This window comes from Harpia harpyja, chromosome 8 (assembly GCF_026419915.1).
Source record: "Harpia harpyja isolate bHarHar1 chromosome 8, bHarHar1 primary haplotype, whole genome shotgun sequence".
NCBI lineage: Eukaryota > Metazoa > Chordata > Aves > Accipitriformes > Accipitridae > Harpia > Harpia harpyja.
This window is the reverse complement of record NC_068947.1, coordinates 11,687,838-11,715,129: the sequence shown is the minus strand read 5'-3', so window position 1 is coordinate 11,715,129 and position 27,292 is coordinate 11,687,838. Positions and strand designations below refer to the sequence as shown.

At 40.7% G+C, this 27,292-nt stretch overlaps 1 protein-coding gene and 1 long non-coding RNA gene across 6 annotated transcripts in view; one reads left to right on the top strand and one right to left on the bottom strand.

Annotated features, from left to right (window-relative positions):
- Positions 1–27,119, bottom strand: part of HSF2BP (heat shock transcription factor 2 binding protein) — a 33,394-nt gene extending 6,275 nt beyond the window's left edge. Inside the window, exons 1-7 of one of the 4 annotated variants that reach the window (XM_052795105.1) lie at positions 27,009–27,112; positions 24,507–24,657; positions 19,559–19,662; positions 15,275–15,424; positions 11,562–11,700; positions 9,333–9,450; positions 3,110–3,213 (exon numbers count right to left, since the gene is read on the bottom strand). In XM_052795105.1, the coding sequence (XP_052651065.1) occupies positions 3,110–3,213; positions 9,333–9,450; positions 11,562–11,700; positions 15,275–15,424; positions 19,559–19,662; positions 24,507–24,657; positions 27,009–27,044 (802 nt within the window). In that variant the 5' untranslated portion in view covers positions 27,045–27,112. Of the gene's footprint in view, positions 1–3,109; positions 3,214–9,332; positions 9,451–11,561; positions 11,701–15,274; positions 15,425–19,558; positions 19,663–24,506; positions 24,658–27,008 lie in introns of all 4 variants that reach the window. The other 3 variants (XM_052795106.1, XM_052795108.1, XM_052795107.1) reach the window with 3 other exon arrangements.
- On the top strand, positions 2,289–6,429 carry LOC128145265 (uncharacterized). Of its 2 annotated transcripts, XR_008236401.1 has the most exons (3): positions 2,289–2,702; positions 4,430–4,575; positions 5,667–6,429. It is a non-coding gene; the product is annotated as an uncharacterized LOC128145265 (long non-coding RNA). The 2 variants fall into 2 exon arrangements; XR_008236400.1 differs by lacking the exon at positions 4,430–4,575.
- Positions 27,120–27,292: the final 173 nt, after the last annotated feature.

The following is a 27,292-nucleotide window of genomic DNA, read 5'->3' as shown; positions in this document are numbered from 1 at the left end:
TTCTTTAAATCTGAAAGTTATGCAAAACCTGTAGCCAAGACATCAACAAAGGGACAGCAGCTGATGGGGAAAAGGAAAGCTGCCTATTTTCTCCAAGATGGGAACAGCTGCTCTGCAAACAAATGGTGCTCCACAAGACGAGAACTCTACTGATCCCACAAGCTGCTCCACAGCCAGAAATCTGAGTCATCATTCACATGTTTTATGCTGGCACCAGGCTGGGAAGGTATAGGTAGGCATAGATGATACTTACACAAGAATACAACAGCTACATAAGCTATCAGAGTATCTTCAGTGATCAGTGCTGCTTATTAAAGGGTGCCCATCTTTTAGACAGTGTTTAAAAGGTGGAAAAAAAAGAAAAAATAGCCCACCTCATAAAGTGCTAAAACTACAGAGATCTGCATTACCTTCAACAAGTGTGTCAAACATTTGGTTTTCTCCTATTATCAGTATAGCCTCCAGCAGAAAGAGCTATCAAGAATTCTTGTTAGCAAGTGTAAAGTCATACCAGCTCATCTAAATTTTCTAAAGACAGTAGAACAGATGAACCCAGTTTGCTCTTAACATTCCTGCTCTACTAGAAATCTTTATAAGATTTTTCCTCCTTTCTCTTACCATCCAGTATTCAGTATCAAGCCGTCTATCTGTCTTGCCAAAAAGCCTGCTAGACAACCTGAATCAAATCCCTCTTTGCTTCAGATACAACAAAGGGGAATAAAGAAAATCAAGTTAATGATTTGCTCTCCTCACTTAAGGGGAAGGACATTCCTCAGTGGACAAGACGACTGGGCAGAGACTGAGAATTCAGAGAAGGAATTTGAGGGATTTATCAGCTGCGTACAAAACAGTGGGAGAAAAATGGCCTTGATGTATAGGCTGAGGTCACAGACACTTGTAGATTGACAATGGAAAAGTAACCAGGATGATTCTCTGAAAATAAAATAAATAAATAAATAAAAGTCAGAGGATGATTTCTGGGGCCTCTCTTAGTGGGAATGCTGATAAAAGCTTACAGAATTGTGGAAAGCTGAATCATCTCATAAGCCTTAATCAAAACACTCTTTGAAAAAGCTTCCTGGAGGAAGGCAGCATATACAGGATACCCTGCCAGCAGAGTGTAGAGCTCTACTCTCTTGCCTGGAAAAAACTGTAAGACCTTATGCTGTAGCAGCTCCAGGTATTTATAAACTGAATCATGGCTAGCAGAAGATGAAGATGCTGGCCACAGAAACAAGAGAGGAGCAAAAGTGGGAGGAAGCTACTGAGTTTTGCAAGTTGAAACATTTAGAAAAAGTTTAAATGTACAGAAAACTACAGCAATCTCATACAAAATGATGGGAACAAGACAGGGTCTTGGATCTGACTTCTCATCTGATATACAAACTAGTCAGCCATCCCCCCTTGACAGTAAGCAGACTTCCTCCAAAGCCGGGAAAAGGAACCAGCAGATGTGGTTTATATCTGAGAATCTTCCTCCTTTGCTGTAACTGGACAACTTTATCATCAAAAAGTGAAGGAATTAGCCATGCCCGTCCTTCCTTCTACAACCCAGCTATACACAATTAACACTTTCAAAATGCAGAGTAGCCTTTCCATATCTTATTTCCATTAGCAGCTGCAAATTAATTATAACTGTGCCACATTTCATTCTCTTATGTGACCTAGGAGCCTTCTTCAAACAACAGACTTCATCAAATGATTAGTTTCTTTGTTTTATCGCATTTAGAGGGGCACATTTGGGAACTCGGACAGGGATTTTTGAGGGTGTTTTGGTTTTGTTTTGGTTTGGGTTTTTTTGCTAGAACAACAGCTGATGTATATATTAGCCAAACAAAGTAAAAGCAAAATCTGGACTAATATATGTTAAATTTCTAAGCACAGCAGAACAAAGGACCATGTATTCAGAGTTCTCTGAGAATATAATTTTTCTCAAACTATATTAAAAACAAACTATAAAACAAGTGTTTTCCAATAGTCTTACAAGGATTACTTAATTTTCTGAAATCTCAGAAGAGTGAGCCTATGGCAATGCAAAGCAGTAAATTATTTGGTGAAAAGCACAACTACCTACATTTTCTGTAAAATAGTTGAGGGAACCGTAAGCAATACAACTAGCTTCCAGCTTACCAGCCCAAATCAAAGCTTTTCCAAAACTTCGATATGAAATTAATTCCTTGAAAATGCAGATGGAACCTCTCTCACTCTGGCTGCTGTTAGTATTTACTAGTTGTATTACAACAGGGTTTTGCATAGCAGCACAGAGCGGCAGGATGACTGACCTCTCCAGTCCTGTGAACTGCACACCAAAATCTTCTCATGGACAAGCCACAAAAGCTTGAAAAAGCCAAGACAGAGCAACTCTAGGAGCAGTTCATAGGCAGGACAGTGTCATGGCTTTGTCCTTACTGCTGTCCTCACTGTCCCTTACAATCTGCACACACAGCAGCTGCCAGCCAAGTCCAATGCACACTGGCAACGTCAATCTCTGCTGGCTCCTACGCACGGATTTGAAGCCTCCAAAAGAGCAGAGCCTTGATGTCACTCATGTACCTAACAGTGGCAACAGAAGTCCTTGATGTCCTTGAAGTCCTGCACTGGCCAAAGGCAAAGCTGGGAATAGTACTCAAGCCCTGCAAGCCCAAATCCTATTAGAGCACAAGGCCTCTCTTCAGCTGTAGAAGGGGTCACTTTTGTCACGGGTGAGCGTATTTACGGAGGTTGGCTTCTTTCCCCAAAATGTGTCAGAACACAGTTATACTTTCTTTTGTTAAATGGTAGTGATCTGATACATAGTTTCCCCTCAGGGTTTATTTTAAAGTTGGTATGTGAAAATGCAGGTGGCTTTTTTTAATCCACTTCATCAAATTTCTCCATTCCCTGTTCTTAATTCTACCATCCATAAATTTTATATTAATGGAATATTACATACAGTGCCAAAAATATTGTGGGAAATGCCTATCTTCTCCCTCTAGCTATTTGCCCTTTTTGTTTACTTCTAATCTGACAAAAGCTATACATAATCAGGTTACAGAGATAAATTCCCGTTTTGTTATTTGCAACACCTATTGCCAAAGTCACGATTTACAAAGTTCTTAGAGCAACTTACCATTCAATAGCCACCAAAGCAAAGGAATAAAACCTGGACTTTCACTGATGTACTTCAAGCCTTTCAAGTTGATACTCACATTGTAAAGTGACATTAGCATTAGCCTAGAATTGAAAGAAAAAAGATATGATGTACTTTGATTTCTTTGCATGTTTTGGCATCTTTTGCTATTTATGCCAAGCATGTACTGATGCAGAAGCCTATTTAATAATTTATATTTTGATAAAAGAGACAAGTCTCATTATATATAAGCAATGTTGTGCAAAACCTTGACTATACTGTTAAATCACGTATTTCAAACACATGGACAAACATCCCATGTGTGAGTAAGAAAGTCTCATCAAACTCCATGAGATCCATTACATAAAACATGCAAAACCAGGACTTGGCTTTATGTGACCACTCGACCTATACAACAGAGCTTTCGTAGTGCCAGTCCCCACTGGGCAGACGATCATCTCAAATAAGCTGTTTGCCCTGACAAATAAAAGGGCCACTAGGAAACACAGAAAGCAAGACTGTATAATGAGTACTAGAAACAACATCAAAGGAAGTCTCTGCTCCATCGGTTGTGCAACACCAGCCTTTCTGTACATTGACCCTCCAGTCAGTTGAAACACAGACACATTGCTTATGCCATCCTCTTTCAAGCATCCTCCTGTTCCTCCTGCCTGCAGGAACAGATGCAACATATAGCTAGCATACAGCAAACACCAATGTAGTCTCTCTCCGCTGGCAGGGGAAGTTAGTATGCCTACAGAAGCATTTGGAAGAAGGGGACAGGCCTGAAGGATGGAAAAGGAAGGTATTAGTAGTCCCAGCTCAGCTTAGCACACTCCCTCCTAAGCTAGACTCGTCCCTTCTGCTGTGGGTGCAAGGCAGAGAACTGGCTCTCTCTGCCTGCTCTCCAGCCCCTCGCAGCCAGGCAGGGCCATACGATCTGGGTCATCGAGTGAGACCCTGCTGTGAAAAAAACAACTGCTTGTCTCTTAAAATGTCATCATGGACTTTCCTATTTACTTTGCCTTCAGGAATCCAGATTGATTATGTTCAATGTACAACTGGAAATTTTTTTTTTTTTTTTTTTAAGGTCAATAACACTGGAATTCAATTTGGCTGTAAACTGTGCTCTTGTCTTAGCATAGATCAACACCAGGATAAGACAGGCCAAATGGTACTCTCACCCGCACCTCTTCAAAACTATTTCCAAATAACATTTGGGCCCACTCAAAGCCATAATTTTTTCTACAAGGTGAATTCTTTTGGTCTATTATGGTCATTGATGTTGAAGGAGGACAGAACCCATAACTTGTCTTCCAGGTGACAGAAAAGGTCTATGGCCTGGCAGCTAGAAAACATTTCCTTAACTGAGCATTGAGGAAAAAAAAAAAAAAACTAAGATGACATCTCTGACAAACTGAAACCACGCATGTCCATGTGTAAATGACAAAATAAAAATACATATAGTAAGTATATGTTCATTTCAGCCAAGTTTTCAAAAGCTTCCAAAACCAGGATTTCCTAATTTATCAGCCTCCTAAAATAGGAAGTTCATGAGTCATTTTGGGGCTGCATACATCACAGGTTATAAATTAAACCAAAGTCTCAACTTTTCTACAGAGAGAAAACCAGGTAGGCTGGAGAAGGCTCTGCATTTTAAAGGACGGCTCTAGCCTGCCGATCCCACCAGCTTCTTCCACTGCGGCTCATGCTGAAGTTACTGCAAATATGAAAAGCTTCAGTATGATCAGTGACTTGCAAAATCTGAAACCCATCAGGCAAAAGGGGTTTGGCTACTGGTACCCCCTCAGCCTTAGCCATGACAGAGCCAAGGTAATGTTGTAAGGTACAGGAAGCTACATGCAGAAGTGGCAGCTCTGCCTCTCTATGCAGAGAAAGTGCCTGGGTCAAAATTTATTTTAAGCTGCTTTTCACTGTCAGACACGTATGGTAACTTAGGGCTCAAAACAAGCCTCCCTTTCCAAAGCTATCTAGAACAATTCCTAATACTCAATGCAGAGCATTTCATTGGGATTAAATCTTCTCCAGCAGTTTCTGCTGAACTAAGTTCTGCTTTCAAACATTTGATGTTGTTACGCCCTCTTCCACATTGCTGATACAAGTTTTTCATGGTTTTGGTGGGTAAAACCTTCTTTTTCAGCTAAGCAGAGTCTCAGTAGGTTTGACGCAAATTATTTCAATTTCCCTCTAACTTCCAGTAGGAATGGGACCTAATACTCAAAAGCAGAAAGCATCCAGAAAAAATCCCCACTGACATTAACAAAACAAACTAATGCTCAGCCTCTTTCAGAATCAGATCACTGCTGTACTATGAACTTCGAGCCAAGAGGTCCCTGATGTTCCTGAAAAAAGAGCCATACTCTGGAGTGAGAAGTTGTCTTACAAGTTCTTTCACCCTTCTATCGATGTTCTCCTGTCCTGCCTTTTATGAAGATCATCTTTACAGCTGTGGACTAGCTGGGGGGACAGGGCATTAATGTACTTTATGATGTGCTATGATGGATGCTATTACTTTTTATTTTATTTCTTTTCAAAGATGGTAACACGCAAGTCAATCTTCTGGACAATGAAAAGGGAAGATGAATGAGCAGGGCTCCTAACATTTATGGAACATGTCATCATACCCACTCACAGCTGGGTGCCGGGTTGCATACAAAACACAGAGAAACAGAAGCAGGCTGGAATGTTCTCTTCCATTCTGGGTCCAGCTTGGCAGCTGCTATCTCACATGACTGTGATAAACCTGCATGCCACTGCACTGCCACCATTTCCAAACAAAAGGGAAATAATGTTATTCCGAATGGACTTCACACCTCACACCCTATTCTCACAGCTTAAGCTACTATGCCACCAGCAGATTTGGACACTCTCCGCGCATACCTTCAGAAAGCAGGAAAGAAAGTAACCCATTGCAGGCTAAACTGATTTTTAAGAGGCCTAATTTATATTATGTGCTGCACCACTGTGAGTTTGATCACCTAGGCTTTTAAGCAGTAGGAAGAAGAAATAGTAGATTATTAAAACTACTGCATCAGTGGCCACTGACAAGCAGCGAGGGGTGCTGTGGAACTGAAATTGCAACTTGCAAAGCCCCTACACTTCTTTTCATACAGCCTCTGCAGCTCTTTCTTGGCTTCCAGAACCCAACCCCCGACAAGGGAGCACAGCCATAATTACCTATAATGAGCCAGAATGAAAACGATCAATAAAACAGTATCTTATAATGGAATTTCTTGACAATGTCTTTCATCCTTAATCTGTTTGACATTTGCAGTTAGAAATAAAGTGACGTAAAAAGATACTGCTATGTTTGCATTTTTATTTCACTTGTTTGCTTTGTGCAGACAAAAAGGGGCTGAGTGGTGGTGATCCAGGGAAGCGCTGTGGTTTTGGAGTGTCAGAAGACAAAACCCACCCCACAAGCCAATGTAGTAACATATTATTACTAATTAAACACACTCACCTGAGCACAACATAGAAGCATTTCCAGGCCCTTTATACCACCTTCACCTCTAGTACTTGCACATTCCAGTAAGTATTGTTTGTGATAATTATTGCAAAAGTGCTTATTGAAGCAAACCTGACACACATAATTACTGGATAAACAATACTTTGGTTTTTTTTTTAAATGTGGAGGGCTTTTTAATTATGCACTGCATAGTCTTCCTATTTAGGCAAGCCAAATTTAATTAACATCCTGTACTACTACATCTGTCAATGCTTTCTTTAAAATCTAGAACTAAAAGCACAGCTAAAGCCCCTTCTCGTCTGCTTAATACATGGGATTAGTATAGAAAATGTACTAATATGCACTAAAGTACATATTTTTGTGGGCTACTTTCAACTGCTACATAAGCAAAGCTGAATATTCCTAACAATTTAATTATAGCTATGAACAACTATGTAAATGTTTATTGACTGCCTAACAATTACAAATGCTGAACAAACCCTACACCAATGAGAAGAAAACCTAGTCTTTCACACCACTGCTATTGCAGAAAGGCAAAGACACCCATGAGATTTCAGTACCAGCACTCACTCATGTAGATGCCTTGGATATATTTATTACATACTCATGGACTACAATGGATATTGTAGCAGTGCTGGAATAAATGACAGCTTTTCCCCGTAAATTTTTTATTTCTGTACCGGTACAAGTAAAACACAGGATTGCTAGAACTAGAAGAGGAAAGAGAACTCTTCCGTTTATCAGCTTACTTTGATACTGCTCTGTGTAGAATTAGACTCACAGTTTCCCCTGATTTGTCACAGAGTAAAGAAAAATATTTTTGAAAATAAAAGCAAGAAAAGAATTGTAAAACCTCAACACTGAGCAAAGGACAAACATATCCTTGAAAATAAGCCAAATTTTTTCTTTAACTGATTAAATTTTAAGTTGGTGATGTCCTTCCATGTCATACCACAGTGATGTTTTTTAAGCTTCACTCAATTTGTTAGCCTAAGAGGCTGGCCCCTGTTGAATCCCTAGCCACTTCATGGGATTGTTTTATGTATGTTTTACCACTATTGCTGTATGGCAGCCAAGTTTATATACCCATGTGTAATTCTTCTGGAAAGCAGACAGATTTTGAAATATAATTAAAAACCCACCCAAAACATCAATTCAAAAGGAAGTCCCTCACATCCAATTACATTAATACAATCTGAAATGATAAAAAAAAAAAATAATGTATCTGGACCCATAGACACACATTTGCTTGAAATTCAGAGTGTGTGTTTGTGTGTGTGTGTTTAAGAACACTTTCCTTTCCCTCCTCCTCTCAAAATAAAGTCCCCTCATAATTTTTTTTTCTGGACAGATTTTGAAATGGAACAGGCCCTCTTTTCATTATTTTTTTTGTTATATACATGAAGGCACAAATTACCTTTTCTTTCTTAAGTTGAGATTCTCATACAAATCTTTTAGTTGGGGCTTTACAAAAACAAACCCCACTGTTGCAAGAGTTAAATACCCTGTTTTGAGGGCTGACCTTCAAGCCCAACACTTGGGAAACACAGTAAATGACTGACATCAAAGCATCTAACCACTGAATAGCACAGGCTATTCAGCTTCCCCCTTGCTACCCAATGGGGAAAGGCAAGCACCTTCAGAGGGCAACTCGTTCCTAACACAGGCTGAGTGAGCAATCATCTGACAGCACCATCTCCTTCCACTAACTGGGAAGGAGCCCAGACAGTTAGCAGATACTTGACATCTAGCTTTCTGATAGCTGAGATTAGGCAAGATAAAACCTATCCAAAGTTAAGACTGAGTCTGATTTCATGCCTATCACATACAACCTGCCTAAATGCGTGCATGGACGCCGTCAAGTCACTGTGGCTGACAGGGTTGCTGTTTGTCAGCTGAGCTGTGACAGCTGGCTTGGGTATGAATTCTTTGTGTGTGCGTGTGTGTGTGTGCCCCCCATTGACGAAAAAAACCCACCACTTAAGCCATCGTCATGAACAAATTAACCAGGTGTACTGGGCAAATGCCCACATCTTAGCGGATGAGAAAGTACTCGTTAAGCCACTGTAATTTGCTCAGTCGAGGCCATATATCCTCAGCTTGTAACAGCTCTGAGAAAAAGGCAAAGACAATAGTTTACTCAATCTCTCCATGAGCTGGGAAGTACAACTTTTCCAGCATCTGAACTGTGTAACATGGCCTGTTCTTTACAATGCTGTATCACAAGGTCCCTTTACAGGCATTACCTTTTACAAACGTAAGTGCATGGTGCTTTTTGGCTACTAAGTAGCATAAACTAATCTAATTTTTGCTCTTGGCAGATACATAACTCACTTTCTTCACTAAGCAGATGCAGCATTTTAGTGTCTTCATATTAGAAGGGAATAAATATGAGTCCACATTTCCCACATCCTCTCTGTTTTAAAACTTGACCTCACACCTTCCTTATCTGACCCTCAACTGATAAGCCCCTCCTAAGGTAGAAGGTTGCATCCCTGCTCATCTCTACAATATTATGGTGATTAAGAGACTTCCCAAGAGACACAAAACCTGGATAAAGCTAGCCTTGTAGCCAAGCCTGGTATATCTGCAAGGAATGCTACTGTGAAAAGAGTTTCCAAAAATTGCTTCCTCTCCAGGAAAGGAAATGAGAGTGGGAAAATTACTGTCATCACTGTGACCCACACTGCAAGATAATGCATTTCATTTTCAAGGAAAAAAAAGTCACCATACACTTTAAACTTGGTACAGAGTCCTGGCTTCATGTCTCCCAGGAGGTGCATCATTGTGTCCAGTAATTCACGACTTGAACTAACCAAGAACTCACGGCCACATGCCAGTGCAGCCACATCTGTGGGAGAACAGAAAACATCATCATAAAAATCATGTTTCAAGCAAGAGTTTATACTAATTATCAGAACCACTAAAAAGATATGTCAGCTGTGAAGAATGAACTATGGCATCTATATAAACTTCAAACTATACTCATCTAAATAGCAAATACTGAAGCAGCAAATTATACTGGTCAAACCCCTTCGTAATTCTACTTTGGTAATTAAAATATTTATTAAGAGTGGCCAGTATCCTAATAATAAGACAGCAAATTATGAAACAAAAGGTTGGATTCATCCACAAATGATGTGAGACTGAAGCAAAGCTGACCATTACAGGTCCCACTTTAAAGAAACAAGATTGCAGATTGTTTTACAATTGCTCAATCCAATACATCTGGCACATTACACAACCAAAACTCTCGTGGACATCTACCCAAAAGCTCTTTTCCTACCTCTCTGCAAGTGTTGCATTATTCATGCACAAACCAAAAGGCAAAAATATTTCCAAAGACTACTGGTCCAAAGCAGACTTTCCTTTAGTATTTTCCCTTACACTTGCCCCATACTTCAGGGCATCCTTAAGTGCAAGAGGTATCTTCCAGCAACCCAAGCTTCTCTGTACTGTGCAACTGGCTAAGCCTCCTCCAAACACATAAAGTGCAGCGTATGTAACTAGTGACAGAACCTGGTTCCCTGGCCTCCCATTCAGGGCAAGTTTGCGGATCTGCTGCATGATACAGTTCTTCCACTTTCATGCAGCCTCAGTTTCTCTCTCCTGTGCATGTACATCATGATGCCTTTTTTAACCTCAGAATAAGCAGAGGTACTATGGACACAGTATTGCAATGTTTGTGCATGCTGGGCTGTGTTATGACTGCACTGAGAACTTCTGTTCTGGTGTTTTCTAACTTCTGAATACTTGGCACTTCATGACCACCTCGGTGTTCTTTTAATACTGCTTTCTAGTGTAATACTACTTTACAGTGTAGCTAGGAGGATTAAACTGGTACCTTCTACATCATTCATCTGACTATCCTTTATCTCATTTGAGTTTCAGCAACCTCCTTTCCCAAATTACAGAGACAAAGAGACAAACCTTGGTAATATCAAATTCACTGGCAAAATTTCTATCAGCTTCTGTGAAGCAAGATTTCATTCCACCATCCTGATTCCTTCTCAGGCAGAACTCCAACACCCCCCGCCCCAGCCTTTAAACACTTTCTTTGTTCAGATTTTACTTTTGCTATGCTTTTTTTGTTTTTTTTTTTTTCAATGAAGAAATTGGAGAGAACTGGATTCCACCTTGGTACAGTGGCATAATGCATCACATATTGTTTTTTATTACAATCTTTAATGGTACCACAACACCTAAAATCATACATTCAACAAAGCCATTAATGCAAGATTCACTTATTTGTATAAATACCCACTACTTCATCTATCTTGCATCATGTCATTAGTGTCATTTTGACAGTTGCAGTTTCACAAAAATGCAGATGATGCATCAATCCCATTTCTCACAGCCTTCCAAGCCAAGGGCAGCCATACTAAGATAGATCTGTGGCTTTCTACTTATTTTCTGACCCTAAAAAGAAACATTTGATATGGAAGTCAGGTCTATTACTTTTTACTTCTCTTAGCACTATGGACTCAGGACAGTGAAGGTGGGGTCCATCTGGCAGCAAAAAAATTCTTAAGCAGTTTCAAAATGCTGAGCACATACCTTAAGATGGGGCGGATCTACTTGCAACATCTGCAATTCATACATCTTGAAGATGTTAGCGTTACTGGAGATTCAGAAAGTAAATTGCTTGACATTTACAAACTATGGTGAGCATGGCAGAATGGTCTTTCCTTTACTCCAGATTGAGCAGACATGCTAGGGTATTTCAGAACTCAATGGCTCTTACCTGTCTAACCCTGAACTGTGTCACTGACAGTACAATGCCTCACAGAAGTGTAAATGACAAAATCTGCTAGGACTTTAAAAGACTAGGAAGTCAACCAAGATATCAACATTGACTAAATACCCAACTTTGAAAAGCTATACTTACTGCAGCACATATAAGGCAATATAGAAACTCCTAGTACACATGGAATGCTATTCTGAAAGATAACATTAACTTACTTGTTACAATCCCTGCCAAAGCTAATACAAACTGATTTTCATCAGAATCCAGATCCTGCTGTTTCATGTCTTCACTTAATGACTTCACAAAGCTCTCCATGGTCTGTGCAGCGATTGTGAAAAACTTTACTGCTTTACTCTGCAAGTGCAGAAGAAAAAAAAAAAAAAAAAGATTATACACGCTACAGCAACTACAATTATTAGATACTACAGTAAAATTAGACAATCTTCAAAATTACTAAAACACCCAGTTACTTCAAAAAACAACAGAAAATAAGAGGTATGCACTAAGTGACATGTTTGATCCCCTAATATTTGAAACCATTACCTCAGAAGAAAGTGGGAAACTACTCAATGCCACATTTATTTATAAAACTAAAGCATTGCGTATTTATCTCCTAAACCCACAATAATATATATCAAACAGCAGAATTATAGCTTATTTTCAAAAGTGAGGACATTCTCTCTTTGCTTTGCAATAGCTGCACCAGGTGTTTCGCATTTACGTGGCCTACTACAGCAGCTTTCGTCAAAACCCTATCCAGCTGAAGACTGGAAAGCAGCCTAACATAGTGACTTGACAGGAATTTCCTAAGAAAACCAGTGAAATACCCAGAAAAAGCAGAACTCAATTGGATCCTACCAGGATTCATTAATTGCTCAATACAGGATGGAGAACAACAGGCTAGGTAGAAGTTCCTTAGAAAAGGAAATGGAGGTCCCTCCTGGGTCACAGGTTGAATTTGTCAGCAATGTCACATTAGGAAGACGATCATCACACCAGACCGTACAAGCAGGAGTACAGCCCATAATTATGTTACGCAGTCTTCTCCCCTCAGCTGGAATACTGCTCCATTTTGGGGTATCTCAGTTGAGGAAGCAGCCACCTGGTACAAAGCTCAGGGCAGGTCAAAGAGCCTGGTCAGAGGTGCAGACAGAGCCCACAAAGGAGGACAGAGAACTGTTTCTGTTTATTAGTAATTCTGACTTGTAAAACATTCCTGGAACACTATTTCACACAGATGATGCTGGCTTTCATAATAAAAATAGTATAGCAGAGAGCCCATAATGCCAGGTTTCCCAGTGTCTTTAATAATTTTGCCAGTTGTTCATGAAGCAGCTGACACTTTTAGTCATCCCCAGCAGCAACCAAATGGGACAGTCCTAGAAACGCCTGAACTTTTATTCATTTTGCAGTGACTAAAATTTTTAATATTTTGTCAAAGCTACTGGTAATATTTATTTATTCCTCCACTGCTGCACATTCACATCAAAGATGTACAGTTCCTGTGGGGTGATTCCAGCAAGTGGGCATAAAAAGCAGTGTCAGCCAATACTCAACATCTTCACAAATTATACTGTGATCCCAGAATAACAGGAACGAAGGGATCTTGGAGAAAGAGAATGGAAAAAAGTGCACTTCTGCATGTGCTGGATGTACTTTTTATGCTTATATGGACACCACACCTCAAAGATGGCAATTTTAACATAAGCAGTGACTATAGTTCAAGAAGCAGAGGGCATGAGAGAAAAGTGAAGAGAGCCTACTTTAGCAAAGTAGTATAAGCTATTATGCTTAGAGTACTAAGCTCTATGCTTAGAGTACTAAGCAAACTAAGTCATTGGTATGTTGCACAGAAAACATGCAAAATATTCTATTTGCCAGTCTCTTGAGGTGCTGCTGGTATCCTCTGCTGAACCTTCTTTCCAAACAGCCATTAATTAACTAGCAGTGAGGTCTGAGGAGCTGCAGCAAAGACCAATCAAGTTTATAAATAGCAAACATTACGTACTCTGTGCAGTCTCTTATTAGCTTGACAGTATTTTCATGGGACTGAAAAATGTCTCACCCACAGACACCGAGATACGGACAGTTCTGAGAGCCACCATTAAGGTGCTTGAGCTCAGATGGTGCAACGAACCCTTTGCTGTCCAAGTAACTCCTGCATGAAAACATCAGTTAATGTGCAAAATTGCTGCCTTAAAATATAATGGTGACAAATGGCTTAGCAGATAACTGAAGTAGCAGACCACCTTGTAGGATCCAAAATTTCTCAAGTTGAAGCAAGTCTTGATATTGTTCTGAAATCAAACCTTCAGTTTGCATTTCCATGTGAGAGTCCTGTCATGTGGATATCTGGTTGAAGTTTTTTGAAAGACATCTAAAACAATCTCATGGGAATTAATTTACTCCTTTTTTGGCACATGCAACTAGGCGTCCTTGAAAACTCTCTCTCATGCTGCTTCTCTGGATGTTTCTTCAAGTTCTCTCTAGAAATGTTATGCATGGATAGAAACAGTAGGCATCTCTCCCCCACTGCCTTGAAAACTACTTGTGCTAATTTCAAATTTGCTGCTCGAGTTTTGACTTTCTCAACCCATATGGACACAAATGGTACACTGGTTCCAAACATCATTTCAGTCAATCTTACCTGCTTTCAACAAGGCTTCTACTAATTTTACTCTCATTTGTAAAAATACGGTCATTTTCATCACTGCTAGCATTTTGCTTGCAGGAAACATACCATTGCGATACTGTTTCACAAGTCAAATAACAACAGCTAGTCACTAAATATTGTCAACTCTTACAGTTATAAACTGTTGTAAAAATACAGAATGTAATTTTATACTGGTTTTGTTGCTATGTGGGGGCTCTGCAGTACCCACCTGCCTTTTTTTATTATTATTATTATTATGTTAACTGCTTTATACAGTGTTTTTACAGACTTTTTTTCCTTAGTAACTGCTGCTGCTTGGATCTTGAATCATCAGATGTTATCACCAAAAGGTATTACTGTACAGCTTTCCAATACCCAATATAAAGTTATAATTGTATTTTGGTGCACCAAAACTGGAAAGCCTCTTACAAACACACTAGTTCACCACTTACTATAATGAACTAATCCTATTCACTCAGCTGTTCATCATGCTGCTGAAAAAAATCAAGCCAGAAGAAACTGTGGCATCACTTCACTCAGATTAAATACAACAATTCCTTCTCATGTTGGCTGTGACAAGACTGAAAATCATATTTTTTATCAGGCCCGATCCTCTGATCCCTCCTATTTCCATCAGCTGCACTTGGCAGCGAAACTGTGTCAGTTGTAATATTACTATTGTCATTAACTGTTTTTGTTTTGGGGTTTGGTCTGGGTTGTTTTTTTTTTTTTTCAAATAAGCTACCTATCCACATTTAGCATTGAAGATTTAATAAGATTCACTAGCAGCTAGGCTCTCTAAATTTCCAAGAGTCATGCAAGTATTAAGGCAGCACAAAGATTTAAAGTTGTGAATCGATGATCTGTCTTCCTTCCATGGAAGTAGCTCCTCCAAGCTCTCTACAGGTACTGGAACTGCTGCATGTGCCCATGAATTATTTTCTTTTTCTGTTAGCCCGCAAAGATATTTACATTGTGCTAGCTGCAGCCTTGCTTCCAGTTTAACTGTGTGGTGCAAAACAGATAATCCTTGTTTGGTAACGTAAGGATTAATTACTGCATTTATTCCCAGCCTGCTTTGTAACACTTTGTAGTTCCAACACTTCTTAAATGAGAATGGATTGTTCCCAAAGAATATACAATTCAGAAAACATTTTTGCTGTCCAATTAGTTTCTGAAATATATCCTTATATTAAAGTGTGTTACAAAGCAAGGTCCTTATTTTAAAAGGCCTAACAGCATTACCACCGATAAGTATTCACCTGCCATACTTACTCCTCCTAAAATGGTTTTAACAGCTTCCTCATTGCTAGATACACCCCATAACAATGTGCACACTGCTGCACCCATTTCTGTGCAATACTCTGCTTGCTGCAGGAGCTGCTGCTTGGCCTCATTCAGCTGCTGGCGAAGGTCTAGTTTCTCCTGAAATAGCGCAAGGAAATTTTGGTTGCACTTTGTATCAGCCAAAACAAGTTTCTAGGCTAAGGGACAGAACAAGAAACAACATCAGGGCCATATATGAAATGATGGGGGTGGGGGTGGCAAACTCAGTGGTTACAGATACTACTTAGATATAGCTTAGGAGAGAAGGTATGTAAGTACATTGTGGAGGCTGACAGTAACCAGAAGCCTCTCCACAAGGTCAGACCAAGTGACCCACCGAGACTGAGTGGCACCTAAAGAAGTCTGATAGGAGAGTCTACTCCTCCTAAGCAAACAGCTACATGTCTCTTCGAGAGAGAAGGGATTTCAGCATCAGAGGTCAGCCTTTCCAGACACCTTACAAAAGATACTGGAAACATCTTATAGAAGGGGAGAGTTTTGGTTTTCAAAACAGACTTCTGCCTTAGCCAACACAGTAGAGTTGCTGGATATCTAGGATAAATACTATCATCTCTTCTAACTTTTTTCTATTAGCATATTCCTGATCAGCAGTGGCAAAGTAAGACAGAGTCCCTGGAAAAACACATCTAAGGTTTGAAGTTTAGAGGGCCTTTCATACCAAGAAAGCCCAGGCACCATTGTGCATCCATCATCTAAGTGAGCTGCTCAGTGGTGCTTGCCACAAAGCATAAAGAGACAACAGAGCAATCCAACACGACCAGGACACAATTTCAATTTGGCAGTACTTTTTTCCAATCACATGGGAAGTTGGCCAGAAGAATATCATGAGACTAGGTATGATTCGAGGTCTCACTGGCTTCCTACCGACTGCCACAGGGGTAATGAAGCTGCTGCACCTCCCAGCTTAGAGCTAGTGCGGACAGTGAGATCAAGGCAGGGATACTGCAGTCTGTGGTCTCTGAGGGCAGATGGGTGCTCCCTGCTAACTTGGAGTGGGGTGGTATTAGACAGTGCTGCAGGGAAAGATAAAGGCCATCAAGAAAAATGATGCTAACTCAAGTATTAAAAGAGAGAGAGAGAATCACAGATCACACGACATCAAAAGAGCAGAAGGATCTTGCTCTGCCCATTTTGTGGGCATGGGATTTTCAGATTCACTGCAGAAAGCACTCTCCTCAGCCCAGCCTCCCCTGTGTGTTTAGCTATCAGGATGAAGCATGGGAAAATGAGAAGGAATCTTTTCTGTGTGAATTTTGAAAGCAAGTAAACAAAACAAAACTTTCAACCATGTATTCCCATCAAGATTTTAAAATAAGTATCTTGTCATTTTGGGGGTTCACCTCAATGTTTTGTGATGAGGGTTTGGAAAGAATAGAAACAAACTCATCTGAAAATTTACATAACATGATATCAACCAGTACAAAGCTGCTTGTACTTTGTCATTAATTACCTACCCAGCCCCCTGTATCACACCTGACAGCCTGATTTGCATTGCTTTATCATACTGCTAATGGAATACACAGGCTAGGATTTGTAAAGTTCGAATTAAATTTATCAAGCAGACTCCTGTGCATATTTACTCTCTGGAGTCTCTTTCACCTTTTAGTTTAATATATGCAAAAGACTGACGCTTGTTGCTGATTCCCTAGGCATAGAAGTCCCAGGAAAAGTCTCTTATTTTGTAATACTTTGATAATTTTTAAGCAAGTTAGCCAATTTTTATCTTTTGCATAACTCACTGCCAGACCTACCAGCTTTTCTGCCACCACATGCATCAACAAAATGTCCACAGGCATCTTCCTGTCTAACCCCTATATTGTCCCTGTTTTTCTTCTCTGCACTGTCCTTGTCTTAGGAAAATGTATCTTTTAATACATTTTATTTGCATTTTGCGTTTGGATGCTAATACTGACTAGTAAGACATAAAACTCTGTAATACCAAAGTTAGATCCCCCAACAAGGATGCAAAGCCAGCACAAGAAATGCCAGAATTTTTAATAGATCAAAAGCAGTATCAGAACAAAGATACGAAGCAAGGAAAACAAAATAGTACATTCAAGAGCCAGGAAAATAAACGGACCCTGCAAAAGCAAATAACCTAGCTGGAAGCAACACTCCTGAGAGTTCACATCACAAAGCAATCGCTGTGCTATGCAACATCACCATCTTCAGGAAAGGGTCAAGGCACAAGAATACAGCAGTGCTTAAGTACATAACTATGGATAGACAAACAAGACATTGGCCAAGAATAACATGTGCACTTCAACTTTTGCTCAGGTTCAGAAAGCACAGCAATGCCCTGATCAGTGATACAGCACTGCACAGAAATTTTGGAATGCAAAATGTTGATTTATGATCCCCTAAGAAAAGGGCACTGCTCAACTAGAAAATGCATTTATTTTATGTTTGTTTCAGAGAATCATTTCCTTTTCCTTCAGAAGATAAATATGTAGAAAATAATTCAGAAACTATACGCAAGGATGCCTATAGCAGAACAGCAGCCAAATGAAAAACACCATGCAAAGTGATCAACAGGAACAAAACAAAACAAAACAAACAAACAAAAAAATCACACATATACATACACCATCTTCTTTTATCCCAAAGAGCTAAAGGATTTCACAACATACATAAGCACAATCCACTCTGACAAATACACCTTTGTGGCATATAACAGAAGCCATTTAGCCAACCAGTGTATCCTGCACAACAGCAAAGATATGAAGAGAAGAGCTTTGATCAGGAACACCAGACAACAACTACTCTTAGTAAACTATCCATGCTTTAAGTAAAATTTTCATCCAAAAGAAATCACAAACCTAAACCACCTGCCATTTATTTTGTAATATTAACAAGAATAAAAGGTGGGACCCACTTCATTAATATCTAAAGCAGCAACATTAAATCTTACAGAGATTTTATCGTGGATGCTTATATACCTAAAGACCTGGGTGCACAGCAGAACTAACCGTGGACCTATTGCCGAACTGCAACAGCTATCCCAGAAGATACTTATTTTGAAGTAAGGAATAGACAACTATTCCATCACACTTTACATTCATACCAAACTTCATTCCAGAATGACTTGTCCACACAGATGTGCCCTAAAACTGCATGTCTGAACTCTTCATTTATTCCTTTTCAAATGAAATCATTTCTGTAGATTCATCTGTCTTCATGCAATCCCAAGGCTGGCAGATGCTAACTCTAGAAACAGAGTGAGCTTCTGCTGACTACTGAAGATAGCTGTCAGCTCCAAGGAAATTAACTTTTGCAGCAAATAATCACAACTGATTCTCACACCTCTCAGAAATTAAGCCACTAGTCTGTGTGATCCTATTTGAACCCCAATGGCTTCACAGAAGACCCACAGTCTGGGAAGTCAGAGTCTTTGCTATTCTTTCATTGTTAAAAATCTCCCCTCTCATAAACACTAAATACAATATTGACAGAGCAAAAGGAGCCCTGTAATTGTTCTTTGACTCACAGCTGTACGTGGCAATTGGATCAATAGGTGCATTGAGAAAGACTATTAAAACTAAACAAAGGCACACAGCTTACAGCAAGCCAAAAGAGAGGCCAGTTTCATTTTGTACATTGCATTGCTTACATTATCTTCTATTGTCCTCTTACGTTATAGTTACATTAAATTCAAGAGAACTGATTCCGCAAAGGACCTTTTGATGCCAGCTATACCACAATCTTCCCAAATTCCCAATGTTCTACTTCAACATGTTAATATAAACAAAATGCTCGTGGCTGATTTTTAACTTTACACACATCAGAACAAACCCAGCCAAGAAGCCCGTAATGCAACTCCATACAACTGCACCTCACCCAGTATGGAAGTTAAGACATCTATGCAGTTATGCAAGGGTTATGTGCGTAAGTGGGAGACCAACTGTCAGTTGTACCTGTACTTGTACACACCAAATACGTTTGGGTACTGTATGGTATTATATTTTGTCTTGTTATAATATTGACCCTTTTGGTCTAGAAATATCAAGGGGAAAAAACCATTACTTATGAACTTATAGGTAAATTATGAACATTGGTTCCAATTATGAACACCAGTTATGAACTTATAGAAATCCCAGATTGTTTTTCAGGCTGAGGATGTATTTTGTGACATGAACATGAAAAACTGATCATTACTGCTTTTGTTATTAAAACTCAAGCATACAGATACCAATATTCTGACAGCAAGTATACCTTCTTCTCCCTCATGCAATCTGCCTGGGCTGTTTCCAGACGGGCTCTGAAGTGTTCACAATCCATTTTCAGCTGCTCTATTTCCTCCTCCTTTTTCTCCATGTCTATGATAGGATAAATCAGATAAACGAAGCAGTTAGTTATGACCACCAGGCTTGCACTAAAGAAAAACGAATCCACCGAGTACAACATTAATGCGGTGCTTTAACTATTTGCTTGTGTTCGATCACCTCCTCGTGGCTAAACTGCGTATCACAATTTACCACATTTCAACAGTTCTTATAAGAAACTAAACAAACATGACATTTCCGATTTAAAACAGGAAAAGACTGAAAGAATCACAGCTAGCTGTTAAACACAGTGTGCCGATAAGATACCATTCTGGAACTGAGCTCGAGCTCCAGCTCCTTAGGGATTTTTAAAAATTTAATCAATTTTCTACTTTTTTTGTTTGTTTTCATGATGGCTTTTGTGTCTGGTATCTTTGAAATTCAGTGAGCATAGCAAAAATCTAAGAAAAAGAATACCAAGATCAGTCAGAAGGGAGTGTTTCAATATACAATGGACAAATTATATGAATAGTAAGAATGAAATGCAACTACTCCAAACATTTTAAATTAAAAAGTATTATAAGACATTATAAACTATTTAAACATTATGTCAGTGACAAGCAAATTTTACAATTCCCTTAAAAAATTAATCTCTGATGTTATCAGAAATACATTCCAATTTAGACACTTTATTTTAGTGAATCAAAATCAAGTTAAAAGTGTTATATTTCACAATCACGATGCCCGTTTTAAAAAATTCACTTTGAAGGATATTTTAATAACTGTTGTGTATTGTATTTTACTTTAAAAACCACGGTTCTGGATGTTTAATATTTATACTGAAAAAAGGAAACACATTTAAGTAATTCCAAAAAGTAATGTCCAAACAGCATCTACTGTAATTTTGATTAGCTTAACAAACAACTTACACCGCACTTCGAGCACCATACCCTTGATCATGAGAGTATGGTCTATGGCTTAAAATACTTCAAGTACTTCCCCTTACATGCGGTCAATATTTTTGAATGTATTTACCAAAGAGCATATGAAATTCAATCATAAAAAGATAACATAATTTAAAAAAAAAAAAAAAGTCTTTATTATCCAAAGAGCTTGGATTCTGGCATTTTATTTGGTAATTCTACATTGTTTGGAAATAAAATCCTTTCTTTTTTGGTCCTAATTGACAAAATGTCATCATCTCAAATACATACACATTACTTTGAGCAGCAAGTATAGAGGAAGATAATCTAGCTACAAACAGCTTTCTAAAGAGGCAGAACGTATTTCCACTCAGACCTTGTGCGACTCTAAGCCATGAACACTAGAACTTTTTAACAGAAACCAAAGAGGCAAGGCAAGGGTCCACCCCTAGGAAACATTATATGTGCCAGGGCATGCTCTCCAAGCATTCAGTTCTTTTCAACCCTGCAATCCAAAGGAAAAGAATGAAGGGGGGAATGGATTCATTGAGTTTTTGTGGAATAACTCTGGTCGGTGGCAGGAAACTTTCTTTCCTTCTGTCAAGTAAAGAAAATACAGTTCCACGCACCTATTACTCTGTGGGTGTGAGTCTTAAGTACTTGACTGAAAGATGCCTTGAGCATGAGTAGGGCATGCTCTGCTTACCAATAGCAGACCAAGAACCTATTTATCCTTGCCAGGTAAGTATATCCAGTGAAAATCTCTCTCACTGCAAGGAAACAAGCTCTCCTGTACGAGAAGAATCACTTCCAGCTTTTGAGAGGATGGATCCACCCTGAATCCAGCACCAGCGCAGGCAGCAGACACACAAAGGTGCCACATCCTTCGCTGGCAGACTTCAAAGGTCCTGGAACCAAAACTGAGCCAGGAGAAGGGGAATAATATTAACTACTGAGTGCTAACTCAATGCTACCTGTATTTTTTTTTTTTTTTTTTTTTTTTTTGAGTCCTCCAGATAAAAGAAGGATGCGTCAACCTCCTCTAAGGTATTACGATGTTCGATGTCAAGGGGGAAAAAAAAGAAAAAAAAAAAAGAGGGGGTAATATTGGAAGCTGCTGAAGAGAGACCTACTTCTAGCTATGCCTCATTTGTGGAAACTCCTGCCATTATGCCCTGTCAGCTCTCCCAGCTGTGCATGCCTTTGCTCTGAAGAGAATTCAAGGTTGCATGCACCAGTCCTGACATTTGGCAGCCTCTTGACACACAGCAGCAGAATGAGCAGCAGACATTTCGCTGACACTGAAGACTGCAGCTGTGCTGCTCACTCCTGCACACCGTGGTCCTGAGCAGCACACAGGGAAGCCTGACAGGTTCTCCCACTGGCTGCAAGTCCCAGCCCCTGGTTAGAAAGTTCCTTCCCTCTTGACGCTAAAATCTTGAGGCTCAGACTGTCTACCTCCACCAAGTCAAGCAGCAGCTTTCACTATCAACTTGGAAGAGCAAAAAAACATGAAATGGCATCATTATACAAACAGGGAATACATAACTTTACCACTGCAGCGGTAAATCAGACTCTGGGAAGAAGTTGCATTTGCTCCCGAGATAGACAGCAGACTCAAAAGCAGAAGGAGGCATTGCGCACAACAAAAGAAGAGGAGGCCCACATTTCAGGCGTGAGGTGGACTTTCTCATCCATGCTATAGGTCACATCAGGAGATTTTCTGGACCAGAGATCTAATCTCAGAGCTCTGGGAGGTGGAGAACTGAGTATAATTACAGTGAATGCCAACAAGTGATGGAATTCCAATTCTACTGATCCAAATGCTAGATCAATGTTAATGCAATTTTTTCCCCAGTGGACCAAGTTCCACTACACATATGCATAATAATACAGAAAATTTTTCTAAGATTCCTGGAGCCAAACACTCTTCCTGAGGAGGGTAGTAAGAACAAAACGGACCTTTCTTTTTGAAATGAACAATTACCCTGGCAAAAGCCTTAGTGAAGACCCTGACACCAGCCCGAAAAGCAGGTGTTGGTTGCATTGACTGTTGCCAGCTCAGATCTCAGATACCACCTATGGGATGCTCCCATAGCAAATGGGTATCCTATTGACCTAGATATACAAGTGAAACATGCAAAGATCTCAAGGTTTCTTAAAGCTATTCAAGGCTCCATCATTCTCACAACTGAATGGGCCAGAAGTGTTGAAAGTCTCTGACTATAATCTGCACTTCTTGAGCATGACAACCTGCTCACCCCTTCATGTTTATAATACTTAGAAAACTGCAATAGCTGATGAAAGCCTAGAGAGATGTACAAATGACCCATTAAGCTTCTGTAAGAACAACGTGAAAAAACATCTGTAGTAGCTGCCAGGACTCCTGTAAGCTTCATATGCCAACACCAAGAGATTGTATTTAGTAAACAGCACCAGAAAGCTCACCATTCTGAGACTGAAGACTGCTTGTGTCCCTGTGATGTCCAACCTTTTGTGAACTGTATGCTCCAAAGCCTCCTTTCAGTCTGCTTTATTGCATGCTGCAGAGGCAGGAGCAGATTGGTGTAGCAAAAATCACCAGTTGACTTGTCCAGCTGTAGGGGCAAACAATGGCAAGAGCCCGAATAAATACTCAAATGGCTTCATTAAATGCAAGAGAAATCTCCATTGCGGGGATATACTCAAGAGAGTTCAAAGGCTGACTCAGCTTCAGGTACTCCTCCAAAGGACCCAGAGAATGCTGGCCAGCCAGCAGAACATTTGAGAAAGTCTTAATATCCCCATGTTGATGCCACAAACCTGCTGTTGTAAGGGCCTAACAGTGTCTCCTCGATGCCTGGCACAAGGAGCGTAAGAAGGCTCAGTGAGAGAAATCTTGAGACTGAGCACTGATAAAAGTAGGTAAAACAAGAATCTGACTAGTTGAGGATCTTGAATACTTAATGCAACTGGAAACAGTCCTTGATGCCTTGCAATAGCATAAATAGAACATTTCCAGATCCTGCATCACTTCTTGCGACACGGATGACGTCTTGACTGGCAGCAGGAGAGGTGGTACGGTCTTTTCAACTGTTAGCATTTGATGGCATGGAAGAATCTTCCCAAAGAGTGGATCACTGAGGCAGCTGGAAGCTCTGCCCCAATATATTACTTGGTATTGGAGACAGGCCTTGAGGCTCTATCTTACTCTTTCTTAGCCAGCTGTTGCAAATTAATTTTCAATTCATCACGTGATATTCTAGAAGAGATACACCCTCTACAATCTGGCTCAGTGCTTGTCCCGCGTCTTTTCAGACAAAACCAATTCCTAGAAGAACAGGTGAATTGTACTGCTGCATGTAAGCTACAGGCTAGGGACGGAGCTGACTCCGATTTGGTCCTGATGGCATGGCGGGAATGGTGCAGTTGTTGAAAAAAATGACACACAGAGAATTATAACACTGAAACACTGGACTTTGGGGACAGCAGTAAAAAGACCTTTGTAACAGAGAGTCTTCGACTTTTTATTATTATGAATATTTAAGGCAATAAAAGCATACAAGCTAAAAAACAAGACAGGCTAAATACAACAATATTATCTCTTCCTTTAAATTGAACTTTTTATCCACAGCTATTTACCATGGCTTTTTGCTGTGCATCTAAAGTGACATTTTGAAAAACAGAATGCTTTTGCCTTTTCCTCAAAGAGGAATCACTTTTTTCCTGATACTTAGTTCAGGCAGTAAGAGAAGCTGTATGTTTTTATCCACAGTAAAATATTTTTAAAGATTAATTTGACATGTCTAATTATTTCTAATCCAGTTTGTAATTTTCTTCACTACAAACACATTAATTTACTGAAGCAGTCATTGAACATCATAGTTTAATGTGGAATACCTCCACAAACTCTACAACTTTTTTGTAGGGGCATGACAGTTTGTTCCAAGCAGTTTTGGCAGAAACTGTAAGAGCTTGTAACATGGTACTACTCACTTGATTCAATAGCATCCAGTTTCTGCAACGTCCCCAGGATATCCCCATTTACTATTTTGGGTAAGAAATCCCGCAATTGCATAACCTCAGTTGTCAGCCTTTCCAAATCCCTCCTTTTAACTTTAACAAATTCCTCTTTGGTGTCAGCCTTCTGAAATAAAATAAAAACAAACACAAACAAACCAACAACCAACCAAAGACACTGTTACAGCCTTGCAATGCTTTTCTGCTTGAATCCCGGACAATCTGTCTGACAAAAATATTCCTTTGTATTACAGCATTTCAGAAATTCATAACCTTTTAAAAGAGAACTATCCGGTAATAACTAAACCCAAGAGTCTCCAAGGTGGACTCTTGACTGTAATTTTTGCCACTCTGGCCTAAAGCAAATCATATTACCTCTCTGCATCTGTTTCTTCACCTAACATGTGCAGCATACCTCGGAATGCTGTAAAAATTAACATTCACATTTTAAAATGTGAGCAGCTATGCAAGTGCCAAGCTATTGTTTTGAGACTGTTGTAAAGGATATAATAACTCAGTTTTTTAATTAACTCAAGTATTTGCAAGATCCTCAGTCACCTTGCTAAGTTACAACACCTCTTTTAGTGGAAATTGTATTTTTTCAAAGGAATTCATCTTTTGTGAAGAGCAAAAAATATTTGCAACTATTTGCAACCCAATCCCACAAAAAAGTAATTTAATCCTGAGTTAAGTCAAAAAATGTTTATTAGTTTCCTCTTCTGCCAAGCTATTGCTATAAAATAACTTTAATTCCACAGTCCAAGACAATGCGCATTAATTTTAAAATTGCAGAGAAATTTCTGTACCAAAAACCTCCTAAACTCCAATTTCTGATGTATGTACATGTGCACACTGCTGTATCTTAAAAAGGCTACCATATAGACACAGACTAAAAAAAGGTTTAACGTCCTTTGCCTAAAACATTAATTATCTAATTTGCTTTCACAAAGCAAAATTATAATACATCCTAGTACTGTTTTGCACTGCATTGCGAATGGTGCAGAAAAAAATGAGATCCTTTATGTATCACATCTTATTCCAGAGGGAAAAGGGTAGTACAGAACAACACAAGAAACTATCTCCTACAGGTACAAGAGATGCCATCCCCACAGTCCTCCTGAGTCCAGCTGCACAAGACAAATGGTCATTATCACTGGTACATACAGTGCTGCCCTGGTATTTCCATCCTTTCCAACCTTTTCCTACAGTTCTCTCTTTCTGCTTCCCTACTTCCTCAGGGTAAACATTTCCTTTCAGTTTTGCTTCCTACTCTTTTTCTTTCCCAGCTGTCTTTCAAACCCAGACAGTTTTAGGGACAGAACAGGCCAGTTCTAGCTTTCCCGGTTCAGAGGCATCCAAGCCACAGTAAAGGTATGGAAGAAAGAGTCTACTTTTAACTTGAATTGTATGCTCTAAGCTGCATTTAGGAAGTGCTTATGGCAAAGTTAGCATGGCCAAGTACCACCACATTACATGATTCAAGAAAAGTAAAACTCATTTAGGTCTCAAGAAAGTATGGAGTAAACACATGGCAACAGGACTCTATGGAAGAATACCATTTTCATGTCAGCAAACAGGAAGGACAGAGAGACAATTCAGTACTGCTCAAAATCATGGAGCATAATTTGGTACTGGCATAAATATAGCTCTATTCACTAGCAGAAGCTAAAGTCAAATAAAATACACTACTGGAGTACTGGGATTGAGATATGAAATACACAACAAGGAGAAAATTCTCATTTACAGTTCCCACTGTAAACACAGATCTTTGCAATACTGCAGTTCCAACAGACAGGCTTTATTTTCTCTGCTTAAGCAGCTACTCACCATCTCCCCCCACTACAATAGTATGTTAAAAGCAAATACAGACAATGGAGAAGATAAGTTTTCTGTCCAGCCCCTTACAGTAGCGGCAGGCGACAGATGTAGGAAATTAGACTTCAGCCCTCACCGACCTCTTGCACAACGGCCAAGTTACTAGCTCTGTACCTCACTTAGCTCCCGACCTGCATGACCCGAATCCCCCTTCGCGGCCTGGCAGGGGGCTGAACCTGGCGACGAACACCCCACAGAGAACCCCAGCCAGCCCGGGCAGGAACCCACCCGAGCAGCCACCGCGGTCCCCGGAGGGCGAGCCCGGGGGGCCGAGCTCCTGCCTGCCTCACACAGCCGGCTCCCCGGCGCTAGCCGCTGCCCGGCACCCCCCGTCCCCCCACGGACCTCGGCCGCGCCGAGCCCGCCATCGCCTCCTCAGGGCCCCGCGGAGCGGAGCGCAGCGGGCAGCCCCCCCCCCCCACCCCCGCCGCCTCTTCCTCTGGGGAGCCGACCCCCGCGGCGGGGTTCCCTCACACCCCGACCGCGGAGGCGGGCAGGGCGGCGGGCCGAGGCCGAGGCCGGGGCCGGGGCCGGGGCCGGGGCCGGGGCCGGGGCCGGGGCCGGGGCCGGGGCCGGGGCCGGGGCCGGGGCCGGGCGCGCTACCTGCGCGGCGCCAGCGAGGCCGGCGCGGCGCCGCATCGCGCCAACGGCCGCCGCCAGCCTCGTGGGAAGGAGTCAGGGCGGGAAGGGCTCAGCCTCTGGCGTCACGCCGCGTCACCGACCCCGCCCCTGGCGGTAGCTCCTCCCTCCCCGCGGGTGGGATGGGCGGGGCCTGGAGCCCGGCTCGGCGTGAGCCCGCGGCGTCGCTGGGGCGGGGGCTGACGGCCCCGGCGGGGGGGGGGGGGGGTGAGGTGTGACATGGGGTCCTGGGCCGCGGGGAGGGCGGG